General features: G+C 44.2%; 1 protein-coding gene across 1 annotated transcript in view; it reads left to right on the plus strand.

Annotated features, from left to right (window-relative positions):
• Positions 1–1,974: 1,974 nt before the first annotated feature.
• traf4a (tnf receptor-associated factor 4a) overlaps positions 1,975–13,604 on the plus strand; it is a 33,345-nt gene continuing 21,715 nt past the window's right edge. Inside the window, exon 1 of the mRNA XM_061681264.1 lies at positions 1,975–2,117. Coding sequence (XP_061537248.1) covers positions 1,975–2,117 — 143 coding nt within the window. The remainder of the gene's footprint in view (positions 2,118–13,604) is intronic.

Below are 13,604 nucleotides of genomic sequence, written 5' to 3' on the forward strand. Positions count from 1 at the left end.
CGCGAAGTAAATTGCTTAAAAGATGTTACGTTAGGTAAATTGCTTATAGGATGAAGTTTCCTGAGGTCAATTGCTTAAAAGATGATGTTACGAGAGGTCAATTGCTTAAAAGATGATGTTTCGTGAGCTAAATTGCTTAAATGATATGTGAGGTAAATTGCTAAAAGGATGATATTTTGTGAGGTAAATTGCTTAAAAGATGTCACTTGGGGTAAATTGCTTAAAAGATGATATGTGAGGTAAATTGCTAAAAAGGTATCGCGTTAGGTCAATTGCTTAAAAGATGATGTTCCGTGAGGTCAATTAAAGGATGATGTTTCGGGAGATCAATTGTTACACGAGGTAAATTAAATGATGATGTTGCGTGAAGTAAATTCAAGGATTACGTTACGTGAGGTCAATTGCTTGGAAGGCAGACAGAATGCCAGCTGTAATTTACATTTCAACAGGTAAGTATATTCCAAAAAATATATAGTGTGTGGGAAATTCCTTAAGGGACTGGCTCATTGACCTTTCTTTTGCTCGGATCGATGGCACAGACGTGCTGCTCCGTTAACTTAGAAATTGACAGCAGGCTCGCCGTTACGTTTCGCTAAGTTACTCAAAGAAAGACAAGGCAACCGAATTTCGATATTTATCCATTTATAAAATGTCTTCCACGCAAGTCTGTTACTTCCGAAGTGGCTATCTCGACCTCGCGATCGTCTCCGTAGATCTATTTACAACATCCATTCCATCCGTCCTCTTTACCCTCCGATTCTGTTGGCTTCATTTTGACTTGATTTGATTTATTTTTTTTAAGGAAATAGGGGGAGGGGGAACACTTATTGGAAAGTATTTGTACTTGGTTACTTCCTAACAGTAGCACAGGATGACGTGCTGTCTTGGTTACAAAACATGTTTCTCATACTTCTTGACTGCAGTAAAAAAAGTCCATCCATTTTCTATACTGAAAAAAAAAAAAAAAAGTCGAGTCCATTTTCTATACTGCTTGGATGAATCAACGATCCATCTAATGCGTAATCCAGTTTTCATGATCACTACGTTGACTAAAATAACCTGCCACGATTGTGTGCTGTGGTCCCCGTGCCTTAAAAGTGTTGTAATGGAGCATTTTAGCACCTTTTTTTTTTTTAAATATAAATATTGTGCATGCTTCTCTATTACCATTGTTCCCCCGGTGATGATGTAATGATGATGTAATGCACTAGCAATACAGCAGGTGAAAACTGGTCTGCGAGCGTGTATGTATATGTTTGTGGCAATCATAGATAATAATACTGCGGCCATAAATTCACGTGTGGAGGTTTTTACCGTTTAATGTGCAAAAGTGAAGACATTGTCACTCATTTGTCCGCTCCCTTGTTTTGCAGCTCCACCTCTAGATGGCGCTGCGAGGCCTCTTACTTCACGAGGATGCGTGAGTCTTGTTCCGTTCTCCTGTTTGTATTTTATGTCATAATTGCAATTAAATGGGCGTCCTGCGCGCGCCTAATTGGCTCGCGCGGATTGGGAGCCTTTCGGCAAACATGGCACGGGCTTGCGCGGACGAAAAGCGCAATTAAAGAGGAGATCAGAGGGCTAAAATGGTGCGAAGGGCTTCTTGACTCCTCCTGCTCGGCGGAGGAGGCGGGCCTCGGTGCACCTAAACAGTCGGAGGGTTGTGTCCTCGCCTCAGTCTGTCACCAGCGAACGCAGCGCAACCCCAACCTTCACCCCCGCAGAAGTCCGCTTCTTTTCCCTGCACGTTTCAGCTCCGCGTCCATTTTTTTTTTTTGTATGCCGGAGGGGGCGAGACGACCACCCCGGAGAGCGATCCGTCGGTCGGACGTGATATGAGCCCTGCATCGGCGTGAAGCGCGCGAGAGGAGCCGCAAGGACAGGGACTTGCGCCAGGCCGACGACGGAAAGCCCGAGCGGAGCCGAGCCGAGCCGAGCCGAGCCGCCGCCGCCGCCGCCGCACAAGGAGCCACGATGCCCGGCTTCGACTACAAGTTCCTGGAGAAGCCCAAGAGACGCTTCCAGTGTCCGCTGTGCAGCAAGGCCATGCGGGAGCCCGTTCAAGTGTCCACCTGCGGCCACCGCTTCTGTGACACCTGTCTGCAAGAATTCCTCAGGTACGCCTCGGTTCCTCTCTCATGTGCGCGTGGGATTGTTTGGCCGCTGCAGTTTCGGTTGAGCTTCGGTCAATAAAGAGGATGCGCGTAGGCGTGTCCTGCTCACCTTTCCACGGTGTTTTGTTTACAGCAGTGCCACGAGATAACCGCGCCGGATTCCGCTGGCTTCTTAGGCCCGTGGCACTCGCACACCAAACGTGCACCGCTTGGGTGTGCAGTCTCTTGTCATTGGGCTGGTGAAACTGGTTAGCTTTAAGTGTCATATTTTTTATTTTAATTTTTAATTTTTGCGGGACTGTTAATTCGTTGTGTTATCATGGAAACCTTAACAGTGTGCTCTCTAAGAAAAAACGAATAATCTGTAAGTGTGCAGTATGTATGTGTTTGTGTCAAAGGTTGTGTTGACACGTGTCTGTTATGGCACCTGGAGGGTGGTACTCGTAAATGTTCGATGGTTTGTGCTAATGACACCTGACTGTTAAGGCTCGGCCTTTTCCGTTTCCCTAGAATCGGCTTAAAAGCACAGTGTCCTATGAACGGGATGTCCCACTCAAAAGTTTCCGTTTCTGACCTTTGACACCTGTCTGTACCCTTTGGGGATGCACGACCATGGAATTTGGATTAGTTTGAGATCGCTATGTACGCACTCTAAGAAAACGAGTACACGATTGAACATTGGAGTATATAACGTCTTGTTATTGGAGCGGGTAGACTTCAGTGTTTTGTTTGTGGTAAACTTATACAGTAAATGTACCTTTGCATTCCCGTTTTGAATCCATATTTGTTTCGGTACGGTGTCTGGTCGATGTTGTGGTAGCCTTTTAAATGTTCTGTTGACACTTGACTGTTAAAATAGTTCCTTTTGGGTTCCCGTAGAATCCATGATAGGTTTTGGATCAGAAATGCAATCTACGAAAAAAAGAAAAAAAAAAAAAAATCATGATGATACCTATACCTGTTTTGCTTTTGCTTTGGAACATACATTTACACAATTACACATACATACACCTTTGGGAACATACCTGTAGCTTTTTTTTTTGATTTACATTTTTTTTTTAGTCCTTGAAAACAGAAGCACGAGTTTCCTTCCAGTCCCACAATGCTCTCTTTATAGGGCACATTAGTGTAGATTCTACCGAAATGGCCTCCTGGCGAGCGTATCTCATAATTGTTTGACGGTGCGCTAACATGCCTGCAAGCTTTCGGGGGTCATTTTTGCATACACTTCTTCTGTTAGGTCGATTTCTGAACCCCAAAGATAGCCGGCGTGCGACCAGAACGCTGTGACCTTACAGCTACTCCATATGATCGATATCGGCAGCGATCGGCAGCTCTCACTCCTGAATGATCGGTATCGGAATGGCCAGCATAAAAGTCTGATCGGAGCGCCCCTATTCATGCGTGAACATGATACCTTTCTATGAAATGACCCTCCATTCCCAATATGGAATATTTCTAAAACTCACAAGCCTCCATTCCCGTGAAAATTCACCAGGAAATTGTCTACCCCTTTGCAAGACTATTATTAGATAGTATGTTCACTAGCTTGCTAAATACAATCTTAGTACATTTACAGATGAAAATAGACTCCTACTGACATCTATAGTTGAAGGTTAAGTAGCTTTTTAGAGGTGATCTTGCATGCATTTCCGCTTGGAAGATGTCCACCGATGGACTTCTTTGGCCAATCAAGACAATCCTGCAATGATTGTCTTTTGTTTGATCCCCATGTCTGGGATTTTGCCCTGAGGTGGCCCGATAGCGAGTTGTGTGAGGATGAGGAGGTCAGACTGGGCCAGTTCAAGGCGTAAGGGAGGGCGGCGGTTGGGGGTAGTCTTGCCTCCAGCCCAGGATTAGACGCAGAGACTCCCACCGCGGAGAGCACTGAGGGGTCTTTCACTCGGCGGTCAGACAAGCCAACGCCAGGCTTCACTTGATAATCTGCTGCTCAACCAGTAGAAAAAGACGTCTTTGTTCATAATGGCGCTCACGATACTGTATAAACCATGCCTAAAAGTCCGTAAACTCAACCAGTCGTACTGTCCCATGAGGTGTCCGTTTGTTAGCTCAATCGTAATGCACATTAGTTTTAGCAGTTCATATTTTTGTACGCAGGCACTCAAATTCCTTGGCAAGTTGGGGGAAAAAATAGCCCCCAACAGTAGGGCACTCCGGTTTCCTCCCACATCCCCAAAACATGCGTGCTAGATTGATGGAAGACTCTAAATTGCCCGTAGGTGTCAATGTGAGTGCCGATGGTTGTTTGTTTGTATGTGCCCCGCCATTGGCTGGCGACCGGTTCAGGGCGTAGCCCGCCTCCTGCCCGAAGATGGCCGGGATAGGCTCCGGCACGCCCGCGACCCGCGTGAGGAGAAGCGGCTCGGAGTATGGATGGATGGATGTCTATCATAACAACATGCACGAAAAAGTCTCCAGGTGCCATGCTGGAAGTTGAACAGGAAGTTGGGCATTTTGGTTGTCAAGCAGTCATTTTGACCACTTTCAGGGTTCATACTTTTTTCAAAGTCTTGCGAGGGAATTCGTCGAAATGAGCCCCAGTCGGCAGCACGTATACTTGACAAATGGCTTGAATTCTATTGTGCATTTGTTTAATTTCTTTAATAACTGGAAAAACAGATGTGGCCTATCCACAACAAATATTTTACATATACTGTATTTTTAATAACGTTAGGCTAAAAGTGTTATTGCCCAAGTCATTTTGGAACGTTTTCGGAAAAGAAGAAAAAACACAACAAATGAGAAGAGTCCACCTTTGCAGATTATCAGGAGCTTGATTACTTACAATCCTTACAGACATAAATAAAAAAAAGCTATTTTTAGCGAGCATATTGCTATATTTTTTTGCTATTATGACAGTCGGTTAAAAAATGATGCTAATTGGGCTAATGATACTTGTGATTATTTTAAGTTTTTTTTTAAATTGTGACATTCAATTGTTAGTTTGCATAAATAAACTTGTGTTTTAGTTAAGATCACTTTTTTTTTTTTTTTTTTTTTTACCCTTTAGTTACATAAATATCTAGACTTATCACAGTTATTTTTTTGGCAGTCCACAAATGAGTTGAATCTTCTCGTCCGCTTGCCCTCTGTTCAACCCTCGCAACTCTTCTTGTTTTTAGCTCACCGCCGTTTATTCTACTGAAACCAACTTTTAAAAATACAACAAAAAAAAAAGAAAATCTTAAAAACTCATCACATGCAAAAAGTTTTATAGGTTGTAAGAATGTTGCGTTTTTTTGGTTGTTTTTTTTTTGTGTGCGCTGCCGTTCCGGAAGGACGCATTGAGCTCAGCCAAACTGGTTTGCTTTTGTTTTCATCATCATTATATAAAAAAAAAAAAAAAAAAAAAAAAAAACAACTCTAACTTTGACTGTAACTCTAACCGGGCCTTGAAGTCTCAAGACAGCCTGAGGGGGGGCGGACTCACCAGCGAGTACAACCTCGCTTGGAAAGAGGAACGCGGCTGACAATTAGGCCGTTGAACCGTTGGGGGCTTAGATAAGCGAGAATACAATGACGAGTTTGTGATGAGCTGTCAGGAAGCGCGGCTCGCGCTAAGCTAAACGCGTGTTGAAAACCAGAACCGGGAGCTGAGCTAACGCGCGTACTCCCACGGCTAGAGTTAGCCAACCTACGAGTGTCTGTCTGGGAGTTGAGTGGCTGCGTGCTTGTACTGGGGTCAGGGGGTCAGCGGAGGTGTAAATAGGATTTAGCGGCAGTTTGCCCTGCATGCCTGGATCATCCCAGCGTGACGTGCGGATCTGGGGAAGTAGGCTACCGGGCAATATGTCATCCAGGCAGAGCTGCAAGCAGCACTTTGGCAGATTTAAAACAAAAAAAAAAAAAAAAAAAAAAAAAAAAGACGCTTCAAGCTATTTATTGCCACCGCCAGTTCACGTTCACTGTCAAACTAAGCATCAAACAAAGACCACTACATACTGTGTATCTCAAACAAACCACACAGCTTTGCCTTTCAAATGGCCGCTAGCTTAATGCTAACACACAATTCCAAATGACATAGATGGGATAACGAAACTAGCATCGATGTAATTCCCTTTGGGACTAACACGTAAGAACAAAACTGTCACGGAACGTAACATGAATACAAGTTGCTGCGTTCAAAGCAAATGAACCTTTGGCCCTGAAAATGTCAGCTCCATTGAATAGGTTGAATCAACATTTTTTTCCATGCCTTCAATGTATAGAGTGCGCGTCAGCAGGCTACAGAAGTCGCCAAAGGTAAAATATATATATATATATTTTTTACCCACACACACACACACACACACACACCCAAAAACAATTGATCTATTAAATCGATTCATCGACCAGCCCCACTCACAGGCAAATATTCTTTTTCGTCTGCGAAAAAGGACTGATATTCCTGTAGCTTTCTGAGTCACTTAGTTGTGAAACTCTTCTTGGTGTGCGTTTCCATGTCTGTAATATACTGCTTGCTTTTGTCAGGATTATGCCAAAAATGCATTTTCCTCAACTATATTTAAGTTCCCTATTAAGAGCCACCATTCAATATAGTAAATTCTTGAAATTTCGCTTTTTGAAAGATTTCCGCCAACTCCACCTAAAATGTTCAAAGAAAATGTGATCGAAAAGTCCAACTTGGTGATGCTGATTGTCAGCAATTTAATTAGCGGCGCGTGGCAGGCGAGGGAGGGCACCTGCGCTCAGTTGGACGGCGTGCCCATCTGGTTTCGGAAGGACGAATCCCGGCCAAGTTGGCTTGCGCCCTGCCACTGTTGTGCAAGCGGCGCCATCCTCTCCCCGCTCTCGATCCAAAGCGGCGCAACATGCCGAGCCAAGAATGCCGCTGCATGGCATTGCTGCCACCTTAATCATCCTTCCGCCGCTTAATGCCGCTCAACCGACAGCCTCTCTGACTCATTTTAAACCTGTAATTCTAACCTTAGCTTCGCCTGTGACTTGTTATTTAACTGAGCTCCACAGTCTCCCCTTAGCTGTAGCGCTCCATTTTCTTACTGCCCTCAGTCTCCCCTTGAATAAAATCTGTGTTTGCTATAGACAGTAAATATGAGAGAGCCTTGTTTTCCTCCATTGTACTTGTTTAGCATGTCCTGTAATTTTTGCTCCACAGTCTCCACTTCACTGCTGTGCTCTGTTTTCTTGCTGTCCTCAATCTCTTTGTGGATAAAATCAATCTCCTTACCGTGGACATTAAGTATAGGAGACCTTTGTTCTCCTTTGTTGATATTTTTTTGCATCTTGTAATGACCATTCCTTTGCGCCACAATCTCCATTTTCTTGCTGCCCTCAGTCTCTTCTTGGATAAAATCTGTCTCCTTGCATAAACGGTAAATACAGAAGGACCCTCATTCTCCACCATTGTTATTATTATTTGTATCTCATAACTGTCGATCCTTAGCTCCACAATCTCCACTTTGCTGCAGCGCTCCATATTGTGTCTGATGCATACAATGGAGTTTGTTTTCCGGAGTGTCCCGCGGTACTATGTAAGAAGACTTTGCCAAACTCATGCGAGTAGAGCCGTGCAACGGTGAGGCGGCATTAGTCGTCGTGCCTTGGCTCTTAGCTCCCCTTAGCTCCACAGTCTCCATTTTGCGCAGGGCTGTTTTCTTGCTGCCCTCAGTCTCCTCTTGATTAAAATTGAAAGTCACATGCTGAGAAATAAGTCCAACAGCCCCCTGTTCTCGTGACCCCGCACCCAGTGAAAGAGTCCCAGGGGTGCGCGACCGCGGAGACTGACAGAAGTGTCCCGTAATTGCTGTGGCCGCACCGCGGCGGCCGAGGACCCCACCCGATCAATCGAGGGGCGGGATCGGGCCCAGGGGTCCGCCCGAGAGCAGCCCGGCGGACGGGACACGTCCCACGGCCCCACCGATGCGCCCCGACAACTGGCCACCCGGCGGGGGCCGCGGGGCCCGCGATGCAGCCAGTCCGAGCCCGGCCCGAGGGCGGGAGAGCGTGTGTGGAAAGGAGGGCGGATCGGGGCACCCGACAAGGGAACGATAATCGTCGTTGGCCTACTTAGCATCGGTTATTAAACAACAAGTCAACACTTTTAGTGCTGTATGCTCCCTTCAAAGCGCGTCACGACAAACTACAGTTTCCTTCGAGAGGCGTGAAACGCTACGCGGGAATTTTTCCCACAAAGAGCTCAGCGTGTGCGTCTGCTGATGACTGAGCCTTTGTGCAGTTGCATTTTAGCACGTGATGCTAATGGGCTGCCTTTCCGCTCGAGGTGCTGTGAGTAAGCGCTCTTCCCCAGATTCAGCACACGTCGTGACGATAGAAGCCATCAGTGTGACACAAAAATGCGATACAACGCCACACATTTGTGCCACGCGCATCATTCAGAATCGATATTTAATCGAATTGACACAAACACAAACATTTCCGTAAAATACAACACACTCGCCAGAGATGCTCATTATTGATGGTTGTGCAGATGTGTTTTGCTACTTCAACTTGACTCTCACAAGTTTTACTCTGACCAACCAATCAGAGGATGGAAAAATAGATACATTATATATTCTAGTTTGAAATGTGATTGGTTAAAAATAAAAGTCTCCTCGCTAGTACATACAATCATGCCTTGAGATGCAAGTTGAATTTGTTACGCTTGTAACACAAAACACTCTTTCGCCATGAGAGTGTTCCGGCTTCCCCCAAAAACCCAAGAAAAAAACATTTGCAATGTGTTTTTAATAAGGAAAATAGCACTCTTGGTAATGACATCTTTAAACAGTTTGTGCACGATTTAATTCTTCACTTCAGTTCATTGTGCCGCTCGCTCCTTTTGGTATGCCTGCTTCAGTAAGATGCAACAATATTAAGTCTTTTTTTTTTTTTTTTTTTGCAGAAGATAAAAGAGTATTGTTCTATTGTCTGCCTACATTGTTGCTCCACCATTTGTGTTCAAATATTGTGTTGTTAATATTCTTGTTTAAAGTGGCCTTTCCAAGCAGACTTAGCGTTTGGTCAGACAGTCATTTTCGTTGCTACATACAGCAGAGGCTGAAATCGGATTGGACAAAAAAAAAAAAAAAAAAAAAATCAGCCAAGACAAACGCTACAAAAATGAAGACAACAGATTGTTGGGAATAAATGAATAGAATTTCCTGGGACAAATATTAGAATTTATTGAAACTGCTGATTTCGTCCCAATTCCAAAGTGGGCCAATCGGAGGCGTTTTCACTGACCAATCAGCCACTTTGTTCTTTTTATATAGCCACCGCTTAGCGTTACTTACTCTCATTAGTCCCAGAGGTGCGTAAATGCCTTCGTTAAGGCTTCTTACTGACATATTTATGCTTTATGAATTAGTTAAGGGAGAGAAGAAAAGCTTTTTTTATTGCCAGGCTGCGCACAATCCCAGAGGTTGTTGTTTATCGTCTCTTCTCGCTAATGACGCCTGCGAAGTAAATAAGCGTAATGGCTGTTTATGTCGTGCGCATTGGGTGTTGCGTCTTCAGCGTTCGCGGTGCCATATAATGCGCAGTGCAAGTAAATGGCTCACTATTTTGCAGAAGCGAAGGCGTTCGAGCCACTTATAGGTTGGTTGGTGCTTGCCGCGCCATGCGAACATTTTAGAAATAAACACGTACGGTATGCTAACGTTCGTTGACCCTGTTGCTGGGCTCAGATGTCTGTCGTCTCCACTTTGATGCAGTGCTCCCGTTGCCCTGCTGCCCTCAGTCTCATCTGCGATCAAATTTGTTGAATTTGAAATTTCCTCATTTTTTTCTCTTAATTAAAGATACAACAATCAACGACTAAAATTGAAACACCTGGAATATATTGCAAATCTCGTAGCCGAGGATGCTCAAGAGAGTTGAAAATGTGCCTCGGCAGCTGCGCGCGTTTGGTCCTCAGTGGCCGTCTGTGCGGAAGCGACAGACAGACGGACATTCAGAGACGCTGAGCCACTCATTCACGAGCCCGCCCGCAGGTGTCCCGCCCGAGGCCGCGCCGGCGTCCGGGTGCGCTTCCGGGAGGGTGGACTCTGCGCTTCCGGAGACCTCGGTGAAGCCGCACAGAGATGTTCTGTTCGCCTCTCTTTAGCGAGCGCCAGTGAACGCCTCTCGTGACGCTTTTTTTTTTTTTTTTTTTTTTTACCCCGACCGAACTCCTCTGTGACACCTTCAGGGTAGGCTTTACACGATCAGGATTGAATTTTAAAAAACGATAACCGATTTAAATGACCTGTTCATTTACTGTACATACTTGTGTACTTAATTGCTCAAAAAAGATATTTACAATAAATAATGCATCCTTGTTCCTCAATTTATGCCAGTGCGGCATAGTGATAGACAGAACAAATGAATGGTCTTCTATTAGATGGCACGAAGTAAATACAGTAATTCATGCATCCACGTTTTGTGAAATTTTTGTTTGTTGGTGTGGCTGTGAGATTTTTCAATTGTAAAAGATGTTCCTTGGCGCCATAAAGGTTGAAAATCACTGCTCTAGACAGATCGTGTATTCTTATCAGTCAGGTCAAACCAACATTACAACGTGACAGAAATAATGGGTGCTAACCTACTGGAATTCAATTTATTTTTAATTAAGTGACTTTACCCACACCGAAACTTTAGATCATGAACCGACAGAACGGCGGCATGTTTACGTCCAACCGTTCGTGCTAGCAGTAGCTTGCTAGGCAACATAACATTTCATTGCCTGCTTGCGAGCCGTATCGTGCTAAAAGTACGTGAACATACCTCAAGCGAGCCTTAAACCAACGTCCTCTCCTGTCCTGAGCGCCGGTGACCACCAACACACGTTTTTACTCATTTTGTTCTTACAGACGCACGGCGCGATCCATTATTGTTGCCGTCGCCACGGTAACGCGTGAAGCCCAGTGATGGGAAAAAACGGGATGCGGTGGTATCGGGAGACAAGATTTTATTGCAGTAGTCTGACATAGTGCGATCGTGAAAGAGCAAATTTGCATTACGTGTTGCATATCTCAGATGTGTTGTCTGTTCCGGACCGCCGACGTGTTTTTTTTTTTTTTTTTTTTTTTAAATAACTTTATTGGCCGTCAGATATTTCCAATACTACGTCAAAAGACACGCGACAAGGCTGAAAGTAAACTAGATTTTTTGGATTCAAACATACTGTGCACGCGGCGACGCGTTGTGAATGTCTGTTGGGGAGCCCATCGATGACATCATTGATCGGATCGGCGAATTATGATATTAAAGCCGATCAGCATAAAATGCTAAATATCGGCCCATACCGACCAGCCCGATAAAGTCGGTGTAAAGTCTACTTCAGGACCGCCTTGAACGCGGAAACTCTCGTTTGAAAGCCCAACCCTTGAAATTCTAAGTCCGATCCAGGCTTGAAACCCTAACCCTTGTTTGAAGCCCTAACCTAAACTAAACATAAACTTAGCTTGAAACCCTTACTCTTGTTTTAAAGACTAAACCTTCCTTGAAACCCTCATTTGAAACCTTAACCCTTGTTTAAACACTTACTCGAAACCCTAACCTTGGCTTGAAACACGACTTTTAAACAACTCTTTTTCCTGAAAGATTAAACCTAAATTTCAATTCCAAACTCTTGTCTGAAACTTTAATCCCGTCTTGAAACCTTAATTTAACGGCCTAACCCTGTTGTGAAAGCATATTTTGTAAGCCTAACCTAGCATAAAAACAAATCCGCATGCGTGTCATAGGATGCAAAAGCAGCGAATGCGAGCACATTCCTGAGGAAGAAGCAAAGGTTGAGCAGCGCTTTTTAAACGCACGTCAAAGTAAAAAAAAAAAAAAAAAGTAAGTGGATCAAGCTGTGAGCTCACGTTTGTGAACGTAATCCAAGCCAGGCCAGGAAATACCCAAGATCTCTGTTTGACGGCCAAGAGGAAATGGACATTGAAACCCGATAGGCGGCCATTAGTCGTGTTTGGAGGTAATCGCTGAAAAAAGCTAAACAGCAACTCCAAATGTATACTTTCCCACACATTTGGCCCATTTAAGTCAGCTGGATGTTGCTTCCAACTGAAATGCTCTGTTTTTGTTGTTCTCGTTTTGCTTATTATCAAGTGGACATTAAACAAAGTGGGGGAAGTAGAAGAATTGCGATGACCCCCCCCCCCCCCCCCCCCCGGGAAAAAAAAAAACAAAAACACACCAGAATAGACCAGAAATGCAAAAGTATGACACAAAAAAGAAATAAAATCGACACAAATCTAATGACAAAAGTATTAAACAAAAATACAAAACATTAGATGAGAAATACAAAAACCATTAGACAAGACATAACAAAAATATTGGACTAAAAATATTACACAATTATTATTATTATTTTTTGAAAATCAAACAAATGTGGAAAACTGTCTTTTTTAACAACAAATAGAAAAATATGAGAATATTTGATGAAAAACACAAAAAACAAGAAGTCAAAACATGTGACAAGAAATACAATATAGAGGTATTAGACAAGAAATATAAAAATATTAGGTGAAAAATAGGAGAAATGAAGTAAAAAATATGAAAAAGGAAAGAATACAAAAACTATCATTTGGATTTGCTGTTGTGGCACGCACTGCATGGCAGAAGCTAGTAAACAACTACTACTCTCACAGATAGCAACGATAATTACATTTTGAGGCGTTAATACTAATTCAACTCATTCTAGCACATTTGATCAGTAAACCATTCCATCCCCGTTAGGCCGTCACTCTTATTTCCGAGAGCCGACACGGGCGTCGTCATGGTGCTTGGCGTTCCAAACCGCGCGTGGTCCAGCTCGACTCTTCTCGAGGGCTGAGGTCCGTTCGGGCGGGGCGCGAAGATGTTGAGCAGCTGTGATGATGACATCGCTGAGTGAATGCGTCCACACAGCTGCACACGGGCCACGTCGGGTTATTTTCCTTTTCCGACCTTTTAAAGGCATTCCAAATACACTTTGCACAAAAATGTCGGGATATCGGGCTTTCGATTAGAACTTCAGGATGAGTCTCGAATGCACTATAGCCTTAATAAATGAACTTGATTTGACCTTCTCTAAACTTTTTAATGACAGTCCAACTGTTGAACGTTTCACTTCTCTAACAAGGCGCCGAGCGGCAAAGTTGTAACTCGGGTCGGATTTTCCCGATAAAAAAGCGTCGCGTCGGCGCCGAAGCAGAACTAAACCAAAATTGTCATTTGATGCGCCCTAAACGCTTTGACCTTTTCATTCGTGGGCAGTTCGCGTCTGGTGTTGACTTCTGAGCTGAACCTTGATGGCCAAGCGCAATGACTCCCCCCCCCCCCCCGGCGATGAAGAGGCGGCTCAGTGTTGTGACTCACGCGCGCGCCACACCTGAGTCACCGCAAGTGGAACATGTCCAATGGCTGCAATGATTGACTTTTTCACGCACCGAACCACGCCCCCGTTGTGGTATATAATGCGTCACGCGAAACTTTGTGTGATCTGAATTGACACCCAAAAAATCCGAGTGACAGGTGATGACT

This window comes from Phycodurus eques, chromosome 7 (genome assembly GCF_024500275.1).
Source record: "Phycodurus eques isolate BA_2022a chromosome 7, UOR_Pequ_1.1, whole genome shotgun sequence".
NCBI classification, from domain to species: Eukaryota; Metazoa; Chordata; class Actinopteri; order Syngnathiformes; family Syngnathidae; genus Phycodurus; species Phycodurus eques.